Source organism: Muscardinus avellanarius (genome assembly GCF_963383645.1).
Source record: "Muscardinus avellanarius genome assembly, chromosome: 1".
NCBI classification, from domain to species: domain Eukaryota; kingdom Metazoa; phylum Chordata; class Mammalia; order Rodentia; family Gliridae; genus Muscardinus; species Muscardinus avellanarius.
Window position 1 is genome coordinate 174,030,170 of NC_137786.1, and position 21,531 is coordinate 174,051,700.

Sequence of the window (21,531 nt, forward strand, 5' to 3'; positions counted from 1 at the left end):
GAAGGGCTTCCAGGAACCCCAGTACCACCAAAAAAAAAAAAAAAACGTGTCAGTTCTGCTGCCCGCTGGGCATTCGTCTTCATGCTTCATAGTCTGTCAGCTTCAGCATAAGCAAAGTAAAACAAGCAGTCCCCTCACCCTCACTCCTTCTAGTGCCATTTGCGTTTCTTCTACTTCTGCAAGCACCAAGTGCACCGGAGGAAGTGCTCTGCTGAGGGACCATCATACATGAGGGCGGTGTGGCGAGGCAGAGAGTGCTCAGCGAGGAGAGAGACTTGGATCTGGACCCAGCTCTGCCTCTGACTGGGGGCGAGCCCTTGCATTCATGGGGCCTTGCTTCCTTTATCTTAAAATGAGGAGGTTGGATTAGTTGATTTTCTCTGGAATCTTTTGTATGACATGTCTTTTCTTTCTCCTTCCGCCAATGCCACTTCAATAGTGTCTGCAGGCTCTGGAGTTTCTGCACTCGAACCAGGTCATTCACAGAGACATCAAGAGTGACAATATTCTATTGGGAATGGATGGCTCGGTCAAGCTAAGTGAGTCCCTTACTACTCTTCTCTAGGAATAATAGTTTTCTTCCTACGGGGCCCTGTCTCCTGTGGGATAGTAATCATGTAATAGTAACTACAACTCTTACCAAAGAGTCTTTATTATTTCATGGGATATTTTGGGCTCATTATATTCCTCCATATTATCATAGAGTATCTTTTTTAAATTTTTGCTTATTTGTGTGTGCATATGTGTGTGTGTGTGTGTGTGTGTGTGTGTGTGTGTGTAAGAGAGAGAGAGAGAGAGAGAGAGAGAGAGAGTGTGTGTGTGTGTGTGTGTGTGTGTGTGTGTGTGTGTGTTACTGGGGATTGAGCCTGGGGGCCTTCTACCTCCAAGCTATGTACCCAGACTTATTTTATTTTTATTTAGAAATAGGGTCTCACGAGATTAATGAGAGTCTCTCTATTTGCTGAGGCTCTCCTTGTCCTTGGACCTGCAATCCTCCTATCTCAGCTTCCCAAGTACTGGGATTACTAGCGTGCACCATCATGCCTGGCCTTTTCATTCTTTTATACATCCAGCCCCCAACCCCAGTGTTTTTTTCTAAATGTCTGTTCTGTGATAAGTCCTATAACTAAAGACTAATTTGCCAACCTTCTAGTACAAGAGACTTGTATATCTATAATCCCAATACCTGTGAGACCCTGGTTGTTGTTTGTTTGTTTGTTTGTTTCAGTACTAGGGATTGAAACCTGAGCATTCTACATCCAAGCTACATCCCCAGCCCTACTTTATTTTTTAATTAATTATTATTATTATTATTATTATTTATTTTATTTATTTTTTTTTTTTTGGTGGTACTGGGGTTCCTGGAAACCCTTCTACCTCCGGGCTATACTCCCAGACCTATTTTATACTTTTTATTTGGAAACGGTCTCTTAAGCCAGCGTGGTTGACTTTGAACCTGCGCGATCCTCCCGTCTCTGCCTCCCAAGCATGGGGATTACAAGTGTGCATCACCGCGCCCGGCTTATTCTTTATTTTGAAACACAATTTCACTAAATTGCAGAAGGCCTCACTAAATAGCTGAGGCTGGCTGCAAACCTGTGATCCTCGTGTCTCAGCCTTATAAGTACTTGGATTACAAGCATGCACCACTATGCCCTGATGATCCTGTTTCAAAATATAAAATAAAAAGGGCTGGGAGTGTAGTTCCATTGTAGAAACCCCCACTGAGTTAAATTCCCAGTACCAAAAAAAAGACCTACTGATTTAAATACATTTATAATTTTAATATAATGTGAAAAGAACTCCAGGCAGAACACTTTGTTCAAAGGCCTAAAGATAGTTGTTTAGATGATCAGGCTGTATCACAGATGGGTAGGCTTTTTATGAGAAGACTGTTAGCAGTGTCTGGCTTAGGGCACAGGTAAGAAACTGATAAAAGCAGGCCTATGCCTAGTTGTAGGTGACCGGGATTACCTCAGGGACTCACATCCGGGAGTAAGGCAAGGAGTTAATTGCCAGATTCTAGAGTAGCGCAATGTTTTTCAAGAACAAAGCAGAATTGTGCTGAACACTGGTACACACCTACAATCCCAGTATTTGGTATGCTGAGATAGGAGGATTCCAGGTCTGAGGCTAGCCTCAGCAACTTAGCAAGACCCTATTTCAAAATAAAAAGGGCTAAAGGCATAGCTTGGAGGTAGAATGCCCCTAGGTTCTATTCCCACTATTAAAAAAAAAGAAGAAGAAGAAAGAAGAATTGGGGCAAGTAAATGGGCTACTTGGACTTTAGTGCCTAGTCCTCTGGCTAGGAAGCTAGAGACAATGTTCCTCCTCCTCCTCTTCCTCCTTCTCCTCCTCCTCCTTTTCCTCCTCCTCCTCCTCCTTCCTCCACCTCCTCTTCAGGGGTGAATAGGGAGTAGCCCCGGAGCTGGATTTGAAGGTGGCAGTCAAGTGACTCCACATTGGTGAGATATGGGTTGCAGAGGTAGGAGGCAGAAAGAGCCTGACAGCTGTGGGTAGGCACACGGGGAGCCCTTACTGAAGGAGTACCTAAATGTCTATCCTTTTTGTGTATTCTCTTTTTCCAGCTGATTTTGGGTTCTGTGCACAGATAACCCCAGAGCAGAGCAAACGGAGCACCATGGTAGGAACTCCGTACTGGATGGCTCCAGAAGTTGTGACACGGAAGGCTTATGGGCCCAAGGTTGACATCTGGTCCCTGGGCATCATGGCCATCGAAATGATTGAAGGGGAGCCCCCATACCTCAACGAAAACCCTCTGAGAGTAAGTGTCACCAGTCCTGTTTCAAGTTACTTGTGCTGTTGTCTGTAATCCCAGGAAATGGGACTCAGGCTGTTTTCTCTGTGGCTTTAAACCTGGGCATATTTTTTGTGGATAAAACTAGGCCCTGTTGAACTTAACATATAAATGCTATGGCTGGGGATATAATTCAGTTATAGAGCACTTGCCTACCATGTGTGAGGCCCCGGGTTTGATCTGTAACACCGCAAAATAAGAAAAGAATATTAGAAGTCACGCATTCATTTATTCAGTGATTGTTTTCCAGTCACATACAACAAATTGTTCTAATGAGATTTATTGTAAAACAAATTAATGGGGTAGTAACTTATGGTAATGCTGTGGAAAAAAGCAGGAGGTGTTAAGAGATTAACGGGGGAGGAGGGAGACATGTCCTGTGCTATAGAGAGACATTCTCTCTTAAAGGTTATTTCCGCAGAAACATGAAGATACTAATGGTGTGAATCAGGAGACTAAGGCAAGAGTTCCCAGGTATCACTGACTTGATTTAGGAATGTTCTCGTATTCTGCGAAAAACCCTGGAGTCCAATATCCCTGAAGTGAGTGAGAAGGATGTAGAGTGGTACCCAATTCAGGAAACCAGTGGAGGATCCCCATGGAAGACCTGGGAGGCCAGGAGGCCACTGCGAGAACTTGGCTTTTATTATGCAGAGTTGGGGAGTCTTGAAGGGTTTTAGCTGCTTCTATGGAAAATAGACCAAGAGAGACTATTGTAATACAATACAAGATAGGAGTGGTAGTGAGTAGTAGATTCAGGAAATGTCTTGAAGGAATAGCTGACAAGATGAACTGAATGTTAAAGAAAGTGGAATTTGCCAGGCGTGGTGGTGCTGGCTTGTAATCCCAGTACTTGGGAGGCTGAGATAGGAGGATTATAGGTTTGAGGTCAGCCTCAGTTACTTAGAGAGGTCCTCTGCAACTTAACAAGACCTTGTTTCAAAATAAAGAATAAAAAATGGGCTGGGGGTATAGGGCAGAGGTAAAATGCCCCTGGGTTCCATCCCCAGTACTGCAAAAAAGAAAGAAAAAATAAAAAGTGGAATTAGCCGGGCATGTTGACCAGCCTCAGCTACTTAGTGAGGTTCTCAGCAACTTAGTGAGACCTTGTTTCAAAATAAAGAATAAAAATAGGGCTGGGGGGTGTAGCTTAGAAGTAGAATGCTCCAGTACCCCCCCCCCCCACACACACACACAAAGGGAAAAAAAACTGAAATTAATAATGACTATGAGATTTTAGGCCTGAATTGCTGAGAGGTTTAGTTGCTGTTTGAGATAGTGAGGAGCATGGAACACTGGGGCAATAAAGAGTCAGTTTAGATCTTCTTAATTCAAATGTTCAGTAGATTTTCAGGAGGAGGTGCTGAGTAGAGTTGGGCATAAGAGTCAGTGGTTAAAGGGTAAGAGGTCAGGACTATGAATATAAATTTATTAGTAGAGAGTATATCGTTGGTATTTAAAGTCAAAAGCAGCTGAGATCATTCACCTAGGGAGTGAATGCAGTTGAAGGAGGAGGAGGTTTGAGTACTGAACTCTGGGATCCCAGTACTTACAGATGGAAGAACTAGCCAAGGGGACCTCAGGGTGGCCTTCGTCTTGGTTGAGAGAACTGTGTGCAGGAGGCAAGGAAACGGCATTCCAAGGGAGTGGGTGACTGTGTCCGATGTGACTGACAGGCTGAGTGTGATGAGATGAGAAGTGAGCATTGGATTTGCCACTGTGGAGGTATTGATGACCATGACAGTCTGTCGTCAGTAGAGTGACGGGAGCCAGGCTTGGTGGGATGCCTGTGATCCAGTACTTAGGAGGCGGAGGCGGGAGGATTGCAGGTTTGAGGCCAGCTTCAGCAAGTAGTGATTCTCTAAACAAACAAAAAGAGCGATGGGGATAAAGGCCTAGAGTGAACCCATTAGAGTAGGGAGGCGGACATCAGGATGGCATTTATAACACTTTTTGTGTGTGTGTGTGTGTGTGGTACTGGGGATGGGACCCAGGGGCATTTTACCTCCAAGCTGCACCCCCAGCCCTACTTTTTATTCTCTATTTTGAAACAGGGTCTCACTGAGTTGTGAAGGGCCTCACTAAGTAGCTGAGGCTGTCCGCGAACCCAGATCCAGCTGTCTCAACCTCCTAGGTACTGGGATTACCAGTGTGCGCCACCCTGCCCAGCCTTATAAACAGTTTCTGAAGAGTAAGAAATAAAGCAATATCTTGATGTGGAGTCAAGTGAGGATGGTTAAAAGATGATGTTTGTATACTAATGGCAGTGAGAAAGTGGGGAGGAAGAAGACAGTAGCATCCAAGAGAAGTGGCAACTACAAGAGCAGTGTCCCAGCCAGGCTCATCTGGAAAGCACTTTGTAACAGAACGGTGGCACACGCTGTGATCCTAGCATTGGGAGGCTGAGTTTCATGGCCAGCCAGCCTCAGCAACCTTACGAGGCCCTCCGCAAATCAGTGAGACTGTTTAAAAAAAAAAAAAAAAGACATAAAAATAGGGCTGGGGCCAGGCGTGGTGGCACACACTTGTAATCCCCGTGCTTCGGAGGCGGAGACAGGAGGATCGCGCTGGTTCAAAGCCAGCCACGCTGGCTTAAGAGACCCTGTTTCCAAATAAAATATAAAATAGGTCTGGGAGTGTAGCCCGGAGGTAGAAGGGTTTTCCAGGAACCCCAGTACCACCAAAAAAAAAAAAAAAATAGGGCTGGGGGTATAGCTCAGAGGTTGTCCTTAATTAGATAAGAGGACTTAGATCGAGTCAGTGGCATTAGATTAGACATGGACGATCTATCCAGCTTAGCAGAGGAAAGCAATGTAGACCAATAAAGGTACATCATGTTAGGGGGTCAGGGAGACCACAGTGAAACGGCTTGCTATCTAAACAGGTGTTCCTACTTACAATCCTCTCATACTGGAAGAAAGCAGCTCTTGCGTGACTGAGGTGAAGGCATCAAGAAGGATTTCTGCCAGCAGCTGGGGGCAGATCTTAGCTCATCCAGCCAAGTAAATAATAAACCTTTCAGATCTGTAATCAAGAGTAAAAGAAACCCTTAGGTCTATAACGTTACCTCACATGTTTACAAAGTACTTTCCAGATATACTTATTTTTTAACCTATTTTCTGTTTAGAAAAAAAAGTACAGCTTGCTCCTGCCACATTCATTTATATAAACACAGTCTCTGAGGCTGAAGCGACTGTGATTCATCTACTGCCGTGTTTTTGTTTGGCGTATATACAGTCGAAATCATATTTACAAGAAACTCAGACACCAGTTTGATCTTCTGCAGTAAAATCTGGCCCTTTGATTGATCAGTGGATATGGAAGAATTATTGACAAAATGCAGGCACTGAAGCAAATGTAAAAATCTTTCACCAGTCGTAATTTTCCTGAGATGAATGAGGTGTGTCCAAAAGAGGCCTAGCTGACCACAACATCTCTAGCTCAGTTTCTACATAATATCTTAAGTCATTCTCAGTCTTTCCATTTACCCATTTGCAAAAATCTTTTAGGATGATAATCCGCATGTTATCTTGGGATGAGTGCTGCAGCCTCCAGCACTGCTGGTAGTACTCTCGGAGAAAAGGGGAAATGGGCTAAAGACATGTGAGAGAGGCCCTATTTTATAGACAGGGAAGGTGGGAGTCCAGTGGCATGCACATGGTCACATGGTTTTCAAGTGTTAAACCTGACCTTTAAGCCATAATCTTTTGGGAATACCAGAGATGCTGCTATGTATCCCAGCTTATACAGCAGCTAACCATATTTCCAGAGGGTGTATCAGGGAACCAAAAGAGAACCCCAGTTGGAGCTCAGTGATTCTCTGTCTATACTACCAGGCTTTGTACCTCATTGCCACCAATGGGACCCCGGAGCTGCAGAACCCAGAGAAGCTGTCGGCGATCTTCCGGGACTTTTTGAACCGCTGTCTTGAGATGGATGTGGAAAAAAGAGGCTCAGCTAAAGAGCTGCTGCAGGTAATTGTCCCTCTGCAGGGAAGCAGCTAAGGAACCAAGCCTTCTGAACTTCGTTTTTGTCCATAAGTTTCTGTTTATTATAGAACTAGGCTTCTCTCCTACCACTTCTCACACTCTGTATTTCTAGTTTCTTAGCCTTGGTCCTTGAGCCTCCCTTGGCCTCTCTCTTAACCCATTACAACTTTACACATCTCCCAGCTCAGCTTTAAGTCTACTTTATGAAACTTGGGTATGGTAGCACACACTTAAAATTCCAGCACTTGGGAGGCTGAGACAGGAGGATCACAGGTTCGAAGCCAGCCTTGGCAATTTAGGGAGACCACATTTCCGAATGAGAAATAAAATTGGCCTAGGGGTATAACTTGGAGGTAAAATGCCTCTGGGTTCAATCCCGAGTACCACACACACAGTAAATCAGTAAACCTGTCTACTTTATGAGCGCTTACTGAAATTTGCCTATATCTTTCTTTAGCACTTCCTTTGTTTTGCCTACATTAGTCTGGCAAAATCTATTTCAGTCTTGGTGAGAAGCAGCTCCCTAACATTGTTAAACCTAATACAAGTTACCTTTCACTGGGAGAAGCTCAAAAGATACATTTTTAGCAAAGGAAGTTAAGTTTAGAAGCCAGTGACTTTTAAGAGTCTTCACAGTTTCCTTATCCAAAGCCTTCTTAGATGGTGGCAATAATATGTGTGTTTGGATGAGATTCTGTAAGGGGATATAGGGAAATTCAGAGTTGGGTTTACCAAACTTTTTGTAATACTCCCACCTGCCTAATCCTTAAATTACAATATAATTAGTTTATACAGTTGAAAAACTGCCTTTAACAAACGACATCATTTGTGTTTACATTTGTGTTTTGAATGCTATTTCTAGTGTCATTGTATTATAGTGCAGCTTTGTGATAATGATCTGTAGGCATGCACCACACTCACAAAATAAAGGCCTTGTCTCAAAAACAGTTTAAAAAGGAGTAGGGATTGAGACAGGAGGATCACAGGTTCGCAGCTAGCCTTAGCTACTTAGTGAGGCCTTCCCTAACGTAGTGAGACCCTGTTTCAAATTAAGGGGGAAAAAATAGGGCTGGAAGTGTAGCTCAGAGGTAGAATGCTCCAGGGTTCAATTCCCAGTACAGAAGAAGGGGGGAAAAAGAGTAGGAAAGTAGTTAAGTGGTAGAGTATCCTTGAGTTCAATCCTTGGCAACCTTGTTTCAAAATAAAAGAGAGCTGGGAGTTTAGCTTAGAATGCCCCTGGGTTCAATCCCCAGTATAGAGAGGAGAAGAGGGAAAAAGGAAAGGAAAGAAGCCATAATTCAACTCTCTTCCACTCGGCTTCTTTCACTCGGCCTGTCTAGGCGTTTGCCTGTCAGTTATCAGTTATTTACTCATTTTTATTACTGTGTAACTTTCTGTATGGTATTATAGAACATTTCCTACTTCCATTTTCTTGGACACTTGGACACATGTTAGTTACTGACTAACTTGAGTAAAGCTTCTATGATCTTGTGTATGTCTTTTGGTGGTTATATAACTGTAATGGTTTGAGATGTCGATGGTGGGTTCTTGTTTTTAACTAGTTTAGAAAACAGCAAGAGCTGCTGCAAGCTTAAGCAAAGTTTATTATTACAAAGTAGAAAGAAGGGACAGGAACAAAGCACCACACTGGAGGAAATGTGGTGGAGTGTCTTTTTTTTTTTTTTTGGTGGTACTGGGGTTCCTGGAAGCCCTTCTACCTCTGGGCTACACTCCCAGACCTACTTTTATATTTTTATTTAGAAACAGGGTCTCCTAAGCCAGCGCGCGTGGCTGGCTTCGAACCTGCGCGATCCTCCTGTCTCCGCCTCCCAAGCGCGGGGATTACAAGCGTGCGCCACCGCGCCCGGCGTGGAGTGTCTTGAAAGGAAGACACTGAGGTTTTTGAATGTGCACATTTTTTATAAGAATTTACCATCCCCCCCTTTTTTAATACCATCTAGCCAATAATCTTTTTCCCCCAAATGCAGGCGCAAGCCTGCCAGTTATCTCTGCTGTGCAAGCCTTCTTTGTTCATCCTCACAGGGTCAGACAGGTCTGACATCACTGATCAGAATGTGTTACTTGGTTAACAAGGTCAGGGGTAGAAGCCCGCCTTGTCTTTGACTTTAGTTGTAAAGCATGCATTGTCCACCTGTGTCCTTGGTGAGCTTTTATCCTTTTCCTATCTCTGTCTGCTCAAAGTTGCTTATTATGTTAAAAAAATTACCTTAAAATAAAAGAAAGACACAGCAATATAGTCTTTTAAAGTATGAAGGTTTTGGGCTATAACTATTTTGTGTAATTAGTAATTAATATAGGGTTAATATAGCTTTCTTTCATCTTTAGCTTTAGCCTAAACTATTGTAAAAATCCATATAATTCTAGTGTTCGGCTGGGCTAACAGTCAACTCTCAGCTGACCAAGGTCAATCCTGGCTGCAGCTCTGACAGGCAGAGAAATGATTTTATTGTTCTGCCTAAGTATGAAAGTTTGTTTTTATTAGCAATTAATACAGCTCTTATTGACAGTCAGTACGGGCTCAGTCCCCATCAGTAAATGTATTTCTCCTGGATCCAGTCTCTAGAGTGAAGAGTGCTTTTGTTCTTTGCTCCTTTCTAGCATCAGTTCCTGAAGATTGCCAAGCCCCTCTCCAGCCTCACTCCACTGATTGCTGCAGCAAAGGAGGCAACCAAGAACAACCACTGAAACCGTGCTCGCCCCAGCCTCGTTGTGCCAACCAAGCCTTCTGTGAAATAAATGCTCATTTCAGAATCCCAGTCCCTGACACCCTCTTCTCCTTGCCTTGCTTCTCCCATTTCCTGATCTAGTGCTCTCAAGACTCTGATCCTTGGAAACCATGTGTCCAGCACTGAAGAGAACTGAAATGGGGTGACTAATCTGACGGCCATTTTGAAACAAGGAATCCCTTCCAATTTGTGGGTGTGAGACTGCTTTATGATTAAGGGTTTACATGAAAAAGCCTTGAACCCCTGTTCTGCATAGCAAATTCTCAACCACCCGCACAATCAGTCCTTGACTATACAAATTTAGGACATAAATTTATGGTAACATTAATTTGAAATTGGTTCCGATTTCTTTAGTGCTTGCTTTTCTGTGACCAGAACTGCCCAAACACCTCATTGTACTTGAAAACTGGAACAGCTCGGGAATGCCGTGGGGTTTGATAATCTGCCAGGAACATGAAGTAGCTCAGCTTTCTGGACCATGACTTTGTGCAGCTAATCCTGACATGGGAGAACTACCATGTTTTTCTTTGTGTGCGCTTCTAGCAGCTATTTGGGAGGACCTTGACCCAGTAGTGTTCCCCATGCTAATTCTTGTGAAATGATCTTGACTGTGTAGTAGCTTTTGATTCCCTGCATCCCGTAGGCTGCTGCCCCGATTCTGTCCTTGTTTATAACACTGAGAGGTTTCCTAGGGCATACGCTGAATGAGAGCAGTTCGAGAAGTCAGTGGGGAAAGGGCAGCTGCTCTTAGAGCAAGGCTGGGCATGAGCACCTGTCCAACTATACTTACATGATGTTAAAGAACTCAGTCTCTTTTTCTGTCTGAGATAAAGAGCTGAAAGGAACTCAGATCTTCTGGTCGCCTAAATATTTGGGTTGAAGGAAAGGATCTACACGTCGGAGACCACATTTTTGTTCTGGATGAATTTGGTGACCCGAGGTGATATCCTACCAGCTGTAATGGGACCCTGTTTTTAAGATGCATGGCCAAACTCTCTGCAAATGGAAATGCTTACACTGGGTGTTGGGGATGTTTGCTACCTCCTGTGGTTTTAGTCCTCCCACTGTGGTAGGATGCCCAGCCAGCATTGTGGCTTGTCATGTCAGCCCCATTGACTACCTTGGCGTGCACTGAGGCGCCACTGCCTCAGCAGCACAAGTTTCTATTTCCTTCAATAAAAGGAGATAAAAATATTTTACTTGGAGTATGCCTTTCTTTCTTCCATTCACTTCTTTCTTTTCTGATTTTTTTTACATGAAATGATGATTCCTCCTGAACCATTTGAGGGTAAGTTGCAGAGGATGCCCCTTTACCCATCGTACCTCACTGTGCATTCTTTCTTCTTAAAACTTTTAATTATAAATTAAGGGAATTGGGACAAACATATTGGCACTGCTTAAAGAATAATTGTAAACATGCATGCACCCACATCCAAAGCAAGAAACAGAACGCTGGCTGTTGGCACCGCCTCCACCTCCCTTCCCCACCACTGTCCCTCCAGTGCAAGCACATTCTCTTCCTCTACACTGTTTTCACATTCTTATGAATTCCAGAAAAGTTTACTTCTACCAGGCTTTGAACTTTAAGTAACCATCATTTTTCCACTCTAGATGTCTTTTAAGAGGCACAGAGGAAGGTGTGTGTCAGTTTTAACTTGTCCAAGGACTGACCGCCAGAGGAGCTGGCTTCCTGCAGGGCTTTGTTGAAATTGGCTAGAGCCAAATGCTTAAGGCATTGGCCTGCTGGAGTTCTCAGGTCGCTAATCCTGCTACGGACCTCACATCATACAACTGCAACAATAAAGCTTGAGCCCCAGCCCTGGTCCCACTAAAGAAAGGATTCTTTCTCTTAAGGTGGCGCAATGGAGCTAGAGGCCAGGGCTCTGTCCTGTGGTGCTATTATCTGGTCCTAGCTCCTATCCTACTGGAGAAGAGGTTTGCCATCCAGATTGTAATGTAAATTATACTCACTACAGCTAAAGGCCTGGAGTCTTCCTCCCAGAGTATGACATCTGGGGCCTACAAGATCTCTGTGTCTGCCCCAGAAAGCAGAGTTTCCACAGCCTGGTTACTGTTCCTGCCACCATAAGTTTCTACCAGTAAATGGTTCTAGTTATGAGTATATGTTGCCTGATCAGCAGTCCTTATCTGCTTGATAATTACTATAGTAACTAGGTATTATGGAAACAAACCAAGGAATCAGAAGACAAAGACTTGATGGGAAAATTCCCTCTTAAGACAGCCAGACAGCCATCTTCAAAGACTGGGATTGTGGGTCAATAACTGGTTACAGAAACAAAACCTGTCAGCCCAAGGACCTTAGGAGTTATAGTCCCAAGAAGAGAGACCTGGATTTGGGGCTGTCATCCAGGGTGGCATTCCAGAATAGTTAAAAGCTTTGGTTACCTAAAAATTGAACCCTGGGACATTTTTACCTCCAACACTTTTTATTTTGAAAACAGGGTCTTGCTAAATTGCTAAGGCTGGCCTTGAGGCTGCATCCCTTTCTCCTGTCTCATTCTCCTAAGTACTGGGATTACAGGCTTATGCCATGGAAGAGAAGGCCCAACTACCAGCTCTAAGTTCCTGAGAATCTTCAGAGTAGATTTATTGTGACCAGAGGCCTGAAATGGAGCTAGAGGTGAGTGACCAGCTCTCCCACAACAGATTTCTGTGATGGTTACTAATGACCATGGACAAAGAATCCCAAGAGGGGGGAGATGATATTAAGGATAAGACTCCGCTGCGTGTGGTGGTGTGGGCCTGTAGTCTGAGTACTTGGGAGGCTGAGAGGATTGCAGGTTCAAGGCCAGCCTCAGCAACTTAGTGAGACCCTGTTTGAAAATAAAAATTAAATAGGGTTGGGGGTATAGTTCAGAGGTAGAATGCCCCTGGGTTCACTCTCAAATACCACACACAAAAAAAGTAAGGCTAAACCAGTATAGAAAGTATATACTGATATTTTCCCTCTAAGAATGGTGTGTGACCTTACCTGAGCAGAGCCAATCAAATTGACCTTTCCCTGACTCTTCCCCTAGCTGTGAGAAGTAGCCTGACATGTCAGTGGTACTAAGATGTCGTTTGCTCCAGTTAATCAGGAACAAAGATTAGGAAGGCCTTTTTTTGGGGGGAGGGGGTCCTGGAATTGAACCCAGGAGCATTTACCTCTGAGATACACCCCAGCCCTATTTTTTATTCTTTATTTTATTTTTATTTTTTATTTTTTTAATTGGTGCATTATAGTCATACATCATATTGGGGTAAAGAACTTGTGTGTGCATACATGTACACATCACTGATTTAACCCCTACCCAGTTCCCACCCCATTCCCTCCCCATCCCTCCTTCCCTTGTTTGGCTTAGTGGTTGACTTCGATATGTTTAAGTACATTGTGTGTTTTAGAGAGTTTCCTCTTCCCCCCTCCTTTCTCCTCCTTTAGGTTGTCTTGTTTGCTCCTCTATAGGATTTCCTTTTCCATCTAGAGTTCCTCCTATGACCCATTTCTCCCTAACTTATTCTTTATTTTCAAACAGGGTCTTACTAAGTTGCAGAGGGCCTCACGAAGTAGCTGAAGCTGGCCGTGAACCTATGATTCCTCCTGTCTCAGCCTCCCAAGGACTGGGATTACAAGCACGTTACCACCATGCCTGGCTAGGAAGGCCTAAAGTGGTGGTCCATGTGAGATTCATTCATTCATTCATTTTGGTACTAGGGATTGAACCCAAGGGCATTCTACCTCTGAATTATACCTCCAACACTTTATTTTGAAACAGGGTCACACTAGGTTGCTGAGAGTCTTACTAAATTGCTGAGGGTTGCCTCAAACCTGTGATCCTCCTGTCTCAGCCTCCCAAGTACTAGGATTGCAAGCATGCGCCACCACACTCAGCTTTTGGTGAATTTAAAAGATGGTTAGTCAGCTGGGCATGGTGGTGCATGTTTGTAATCCCATCATTCAGGAGGCAGAGACAGGAGAATCGTGGTTCGTGGACAGCCTCAGCTACTTAGTGAGGCCCTCTGCAACTCAGTGAGACCTTGTTTCAAAATAAATAATAAAAAATAAGGGCTGGAGTATAGCTCTGAGGTAGAATGCCCCTGGGTTCCATCTCCAGTACCACACACACACACACACACACACACAAAAGATGGTTAATCCAGTCAGGGATGGTTGTGGTTGTGGTGGCACAAGCCTGTAATCCCAGTCAGTACTTAGGAGAATGAGACAGGAGGGATGCAGGCTCCAGGCCAGCCTTAGCAACTTAGCAAGACCTTGTTTCAAAATAAAAACTGTTGGAGGTAAAATGTCCCTGGGTTCAATTTCTAGAACCACACACTCAAAAAAAAAAAAAAAAAAAAAGGAAACGGGAAAGAAAAGGTTAAACTTAGCCAGGTGTGATGGCACATGTCTATAATGCCAGTACTTAGGAGGTTGAGACAGGAAGATGGAGGTTCAGTGCCAGCCTCAGTAACTTAGTGAGGCCTTCTGTAACTTAGTGAAAACCTCTTCCCAAATTAAAAAAAAAAATTTTATATATATGTAGAATGCCTCTGGGTTCAATCCCTGTCACCCCCTACCCCATACACACACTCACACACACAAAATTATCTGCTCTCTGAAAAATTCTGGGAGCAGTAAACTGGATGTGGTAAGCTTCTTTGGGCGTCTGCTGTGGTTACTATCTTAGCATAGCAGTACCAAGCTAGTTGATTACACTGTGATGATGGTGGGCATTGAAATGCAACCAGAGAATACTAGGAGAAATGGATAGGAAGTATTACAATAAGCAAAATAATTTGGTTAGCAGGAGAGAAAGAGAAGCTGGGCATGGTTGCGCACTCTTGTAATCCTAGTACTTGGGATGCTGAGACCGGAGGATCCGGGTTCGCTGACAGTGTTAGCTACTTAGTGAGCCCTTGCAACTTAGTGAGACCTTGTTTCAAAATAAAGAATAAAAAATCGGGCTGGGGGTGTAGCTCAGAGGTAGAACCCCAGGGTTCCATCCCCAGACTGAAAAAAAAAGAAAAGAAAAGGAAGGAAGGAAAAAAGAAAAGAGAGATCCCAAAGGAAAAGAAAGTGTCAAGAATAAGACACTGGTCTCCAACCTTGTCATTTAGTGATTTGGAGCCACAGGAGACTGAGAAGATTTGAGAGACAATGGACTTAAAGTCTACTGAGTTTGCGGTATCTGCAGCTGGACGTGCAAATAAAGATGACAATCCTGCAGTTTGATAGAAGTATCTAGATAGAGCTCAGAATGAAGTGCCAGTTAAGAGAACCAGAGTAACCAAAGATTAAACAATTTAAAAGATTAAACAGGCATGGTGGTGCAGGCCTGTTATACCAATACTTGAGAGGCTGAGTAGGATGGTAGGTTTGAGACCAGCTTCAGCAATTTAGTGAGACCCTCAGCAGCTTAGCAAGACCCTGTTTCAAAATAAAAGATAAAATAGGGCTGGGAATATAGCTCAGAGGTAGAATGCTTCTAGGTTCGGACCCTAAAATCAATCAATCCATCTCTCTGTCTGTCTCTCTCTCTTCTCTCCTCCCCTTCCCTTCCCTTCCCTTCCCCTCCCCTCCCCTCCCCTCCCCTCCCCTCCCCTCCCCTCCCCTCCCCTCCCCTTCTCTCTCTCTCTCTCTCTCTCTCTCTCTCTCTCTCTCTCTCTCTCTCTCTCTCTCTCTCAAAAGCTAAAGCTGGCCCATTGTGACCCTTCAAATGTTTGAAGTAGTTTTTGTTTGTTTTTGTGGTAATGGGATTGAATCCAGGGACACTCTACCTCTGAGCTATACCCCAGCCCTATTTTTATTTTTTATTTGGAAATAGGGTCTCACTAAGTTTCTGAAACTGGCCTGGACACTGCAATCCTCCTGTCTCAGACTCCCAAGTACTGTGATTACAGATGTGTGCCACCATGCCTGGCTCCCTGAAGCAGGTGCCGGTCCCAGCAGCTTAGGAGGCAGGAAAAGCAGCAACAGCCGGGCACAGCAGCTTCAGAAGGCTCCTAGGTGCCACCAATGTTAGCAGCCTTGCCCAGGCATGGTGGCACACACCTGTAATCACAGTTCTAGGGAGGCTGAGACAGGAGGATCGCAGGTTCGCAGTCAACCTCAATAATTTAGAGCCTGTTCCAAAAAAATATCTTTTTTTTTTTTTTTTTTTTTTGTGGTACTGGAGATTGAACCCAGAGGCCTTGAACCTTTGAACTACACTCCCAGCCCAATTTTACTTCTTATTTGGAAACAGGGTCTTACTGGGTTGATGAGAAGCTCACTACTTGCTGAGGCTGTCCTGGAACCTGTGATCCTTCTATCTCAGCATTCTAAGTACTGGGATTACAGGTGTGTGCCACCATACCCAGATATTTCAAAAATTTTAAAAATAAAATAGGAGCTGAGTGTGGTGGCACATACCTGTCACCCCAGTAGGGAAGCTGAGACAAGAGAATCACAAGTTCAAGGCCAACCGCTACAACTTAGTAAGCCCCTGTTTCAAAATAAAAGTAAAATAGGTCTGGGTTAAATCTCCAATAACACACACACACACACACACACACACACACACACACACACACACCTTTAATTCCCTTCTGTCTTACTGCTGTGGCTAGAGTTTCAAGTACTATATTGAATAGGAGTGGTGATAGTGGGCATCCATGTCCTGTTCCTGATCTTAAGGAAAATTCTTTCAGCTTTTTCCCATTCTTTGTGATACCGGCTTAGGGTTTATCATATATAGCCCTTATGATGTTGACGTGGGTTCTTTTTATCCCCAATTTCTTTAACTTTTTTTTTATCATGAAAGAGAATTGTATTTTGTCAAGTGCTTTTTCTGTATCTATTGATTTTTGTCCTTAGCTCAATTAATATAGTAGATTACATTTATTAATTTGATTATGTTGAACCAGATTTGCATCCCTGTAATGCAGCCATCTTGATCATGGTTTCCTTCCTTCCTTCCTTCCTTCCTGTGTGTGGTACTAGGATTGAACCCAGGGGCATTCTGTCTCTGAGCTACATCCCCCAGTCCCGTTTTATTTTATTTTTAATTTATTTATTTTTTTTTTACGTGTCTGGGGATGGAACCCAGGGGCATTTGAACCCAGGGGCATTTGACCTCTGAGCTATACCCCCTGCCCTGATTTTTATTCTTTATTTTGAAACAAGGTCTCACTAAGTTGTGGAGGACCTCACTAAATAGCTGAGACTGTCCGCGAATGGCGATCCTCCGGTCTCAGCCTCCCAAATGCTGGGATTACAAGCGTGCGCCACCATGCCTGGCTTATTTTTTAATTTTGAAATAGGGTCTCACTAAGTTGCTGAGGGCCTTGCTAAGTTGCTAAGGCTGGCTGTGAACCTGTAATCATCCTGTTTCAGACTCCTAAATACAGGGATTAGAAGTGTACACCACCATGCCTGGCTTGAACTATTTTCTTGGTGTAGTTTTTGTTTGTTTGTTTCATTTTGTGCTGGGGATTGAACCCAGGGGCGTTCTACCTCTGACCTGTACCCCCAGCACTATTTTATTTTATGTTTTTAGTTTGAAACAGGTCTTACTAAGTTGCTAAGGCTGGTCTCAAACCTGCGATCCTCCTATCTCAGCCTCTCAAATACTGAGATTACATATGTGTGCCACCACACCCAGCTTTGATGTAGTTTTGAATGTGAATTGTTAATATCTCATTAAGAAATTTTTTCATGGTCCTGGGGATGGAACTTAGGAGCATTCTACCTCCAAGCTATACCCCAGCCATATATTTATTTTGAAACAGGGTCTCACTAAGTTGTGAGAGCCTCGCTAAGAGGCTGTGACCTGCGTGATCCTCTTGTCTCAGCCTCCCAAGTACTAGAATTACAAGCATGCGCTGCCGCGCCCAGCTTCATTAAGAATTTTGTATCTAAGTTCATCAGTGATACTGGTTTGTAATTTTCTTTTCTCAAGGTATCTTTCTACACTTTGGGGATTAAGGTGATGCTGGCTTTGTAGGATGAGTTTACTAGTAAACACAAAGATAGGCTACAAAAATAGTTAACATATGAATTAAATGATTAACGAGAACTAAGCTTACCCTTGTTATTTTTATTATTTTTTAATTTTGTGGTAATGGGGATTGAACCCAGGGCTTTCTACCTCTGAACTATACCTCTAACCCTATTTTATTTATTTATTTATTTATTTTTATTTTTTATTTTTTTGTGTGTGGTACTGGGGATAAACCCAGAGGCCTTCAACCGCTGGAATACACCCCAGACCTATTTTATATTTTATTTGGAAACAGGGTCTCACCAAGTTGCTAAGAACTTCACTAAGCTTCTGAGGCTGGCTTTGAACCTAGGATCCTTCTGTCTCAGCCTCCCAAGTACTGGGATTATAAGTGTGCACCACCTTTCTCGGCTGCCCTATTTTATTTTTTACTTTGAAACTGGGTCTTCTAGAGTGCCGAGGCTGGCCTTAAACCTGCTATCCTTCTGTCTCCGCCTCTCAGATACTGGGATTACAGGTGGACCCTGTATGCTCCACTGCTTCCTTAATTTTTATTTTGATTATTTATTTATTTATTTTGGTTGTACTGGGGATTGAACCCAGGGAAATTCTACAGTTCTAATGCTACAGTTTGAAATGTCACCATGGCTGCAGAGTTTTATTATTACAGGTATAAAGGGGAGCCAGAGCAATTAAAGCACTGTCAGAGGTGACACAGTGAAGTGCCTTGAGACACTGAGGTCTCTGAACATATACTTTTTTTTTTTTTGCGGTGCTGGGGATAGAACCAAGGGGCATTCTACCTCCAAGCTAAACCCCAGCCCTATTATTTTCTGTTTGTTTGTTTGTTTGTTTGTTTGTTTGTTTGTTGGTGGTACTGGGGTTCCTGGAAGCCCTTCTACCCCCGGGCTACACTCCCAGACCTATTTTATATTTTTATTTGGAAACAGGGTCTCTTAAACCAGCGCGGCTGGCTTCGAACCTGCGCGATCCTCCTGTCTCTGCCTCCCAAGCGTGGGGATTACAAGCGTGCGCCACTGCGCCCCGCTAGTCTTTTTATTTTTTAAATCAGGGTCTCCCTGAGTTGCGAAGGGCCTCGCTAAGTAGCTGAGGCCGTCCACCAACCGCGATCCTCCGGTCTCTGCCTCCCGAATGCTGGGATTACAAGCGTGGCCACCACGCTTTTTTTACATCTTTTAAAGAACTCATTATTTTCGTTCTCTCCTGCTTGGCCAATAGTCTTCTTTTCCCACCCAAAGCAGGTGCAGGCCCCCAGTGATCTCTGCGGTGTGAGCCTTTTCTGTTAGCGCCTTCTTTGTTCATCCTCACAGGGGCAGAGGAGTCTGGCATCACTGATCAAAATGTGTTACTTGGTTAGCAAGGTCAGGGGGCTGCGTGGTAGAAGCCCGCTTTGTTTGTGTTTTTTGTTGTTGTTTGCGTGTCTGGAGATGGAACCCAGGGGCATTCAACCTCCGAGCTACTCCCCCTGCCCTATTTTTTATTCTTAATTAATTAATTAATTTATTTGGTGGTACTGGGGATAGAACCCAGGGGCTTTTCTACCTCCAGACTATACTCCCAGACCTATTTTATATTTTATTTGGAAACAGGGTCTCACTAAGTTGCTGAGAGGAGAGCCTCACTAAGTAGCTGAGGCTGGCTTCGAACCAGTGCGATCCTCTTGTCTCAGCTTCTCAAGAGCAGAGATTACAAGCGTGCGCCACCACACCCAGCTATTCTTTATTTTATTTATTTATTTATTTACTTATTTATTTATTTATTGCGGTTTCTGGGGATGGAACCCAGGGGCATTTGACCTCCGAGCTACAGCCCCTGCCCTATTTTTTATTCTTTATTTTGAAGCCGGGTCTCACTGAGTTGCAGAGGGCCTCACTAAGTAGCCAAGGCTGTCTGCGAACCGCGATCCTCCAGGTCTCAGCCTCCCGAATGCTGGGATTACAAGCGTGCCCAGCTCTTATTTATTTGGAAACAGGTCCTCACTAGGTTGCTGAGGCTGTCCATGGATCTACAATCTTCCAGCCTTGGCCTCCCAAGTACTGAGAGTACAAGAATGTACCACCATGCCCGGCTACTTATAAACACCAAACCAAAAGAGAGAGGGGCGGGGAGGGGAGAGGAGGGAATCCCTTAGAAGGCATATTTAAAACTTAGTGCTTAGGCGGGTGTGGTGGTGCACGCTTGTAATCCCAGCATTTGGAAGGCTGACACAGGAGGATCGTGGTTCGAGGACAGCCTCAGCTACTACTTAGTGAGGCCCTTTGCAACTCAGTGAGACCCTGCTTCAAAATAAAGAATAAAAAATAGGGCTCGGGTGTTGCTCGAAGATAGAATGCCCCTGAGCTCCATCCCCAGTACCGCAAAAAAAAAAAAAAAAAAAAGTAGTGCTATGAGGCCCTGAGTTCCTTACCCACAACCAACCAACCAAGGTGCCCCCCTCTGAGGCTGTGTAGACAGGCTTTAAGCTCAGCAGGTCTCTGGGAGGCAGCTCCCTTGACCACGCCCACCGCGCGGCCACGCCCACCGCAGCGCGCCAGCCTGGCCTCCATCTTGAGAGACGGTGGTCTTCTCAGGCCAGAGCTCCAGACTGGCGTTGGGGACCGTGAAGCGGGTAAGGACCCGCCCGCTGCGCCTCGCTCCCAATCATCACCGCAGACAGGCGTTTTCTTAGCGTTCTCTGCTGCCCAACCTGCACTGCCCGCGGGGTCCCTGAGCCCCTCACGACCCCTCCTCATACACAGGACACCTGTACGAACTTAAACTGAGCAACCTGAAAGGTGCTGTGTACAGTTTTATAGGTTCTAGGTATAGACGATGGGACATGATGGGTTCAACTCTGCAGATGGCTGTGCCCCTTAAGGAGATGGAGCAGACATCTGGAGGAATGGGCTCTGGAGGGAAAGTCAATGGCTTAATCTTGGACATACTGATTTTGAGGCGCTGGTGAGAAGTCCAAGTGGAGAGTCCAGTAGGGTGTTGTATATACGAGTGTAAAAGTCAGAGAAGAGGTGTGGAAGGGAAATATTTATTGATCTCCCTGGTAAATGTTACTGGATTTTCATGTGAACTTAGCTACCCTGTACCCTGGCTAGTGCATAGACACAGAAGATCTGTAAATGTGGGAAATGGTGTCAGTAATGACTCTGCCTAAGAAGCTGCCTTTTTAGTATTCAAGAAGTTCACCCTCCTCCCAGTCAGGGAGCCGTTGTTCACAGCCCCTTGGACACTTCAATATTTGCAACTAGACATACCAGGTCACTCATTCATATATATGACAACATAAATTTCTTCATCATATGCATATACACATGTATCTGCAACATATGTGTTCATCATGCCAAATATATATATAGTTGTACTGGGGGTGGAACCCAGGACCTTTTCTACCTCCGGGCTATACTCCCAGACCTATTTTATACTTTATTTGGAAACAGGCTTTTACTAAATAGCTGAGGCTGGCTTTGAACTCTTGTGATCCTCCTGTCTCAGCCTCACAAGCGCTGAGATTACAAGCATGCACCACCATACCCAGCCCATTATATATATTTTTTGACACATACGGTTTTCTAAGTGTTTTAAATCCCACATGTGGACTTTTCTAGCTATCTTTCTTTTCTTCTTTCTTTTTCTTTCTTTCTTTTTTTTTTTTTTTTTTTTGGTACTGGGGATTGAACCCAGAGGCATTCTATCTCCAAGATACACTCTCAGCCCAATTTTACATCTTATTTACGAACAGGGTCTTACCAGAGCCTTGCCAAGTTGCCAAGGCTGCCTTTGAACCTGCAGTACTCCTGTCTCAGCCTCCCAAGTACTGAATTACAAACATATTCCACTATGCCTGGCTATATATCTTTTTGTTTTTTGTTACTAGGGGTGGAACCCAGGAACATTCTACCTCCGAGCTATACCCCCAGCCCTATTTTTTTATTCTTTTATTTTGAAACAGGTCTCACTAAGTTGCAGAGGGCCTCACTAAGTAG

General features: G+C 44.2%; 1 protein-coding gene across 9 annotated transcripts in view; it reads left to right on the forward strand.

Moving 5' to 3' along the window:
* PAK1 (p21 (RAC1) activated kinase 1) overlaps positions 1 to 21,531 on the forward strand; it is a gene marked incomplete at both ends in the record, with an annotated part of 127,928 nt that overhangs the window by 58,107 nt on the left and 48,290 nt on the right. For 5 of the 9 annotated variants that reach the window (XM_080718897.1, XM_080718898.1, XM_080718902.1 and 2 more), the window contains 4 exons: positions 440 to 539; positions 2,589 to 2,785; positions 6,655 to 6,792; positions 9,427 to 9,513. In XM_080718897.1, coding sequence (XP_080575023.1) covers positions 440 to 539; positions 2,589 to 2,785; positions 6,655 to 6,792; positions 9,427 to 9,513 — 522 coding nt within the window. Of the gene's footprint in view, positions 1 to 439; positions 540 to 2,588; positions 2,786 to 6,654; positions 6,793 to 9,426; positions 9,514 to 21,531 lie in introns of those variants that run through there. The other 4 variants (XM_080718900.1, XM_080718901.1, XM_080718896.1 and 1 more) reach the window with 3 other exon arrangements.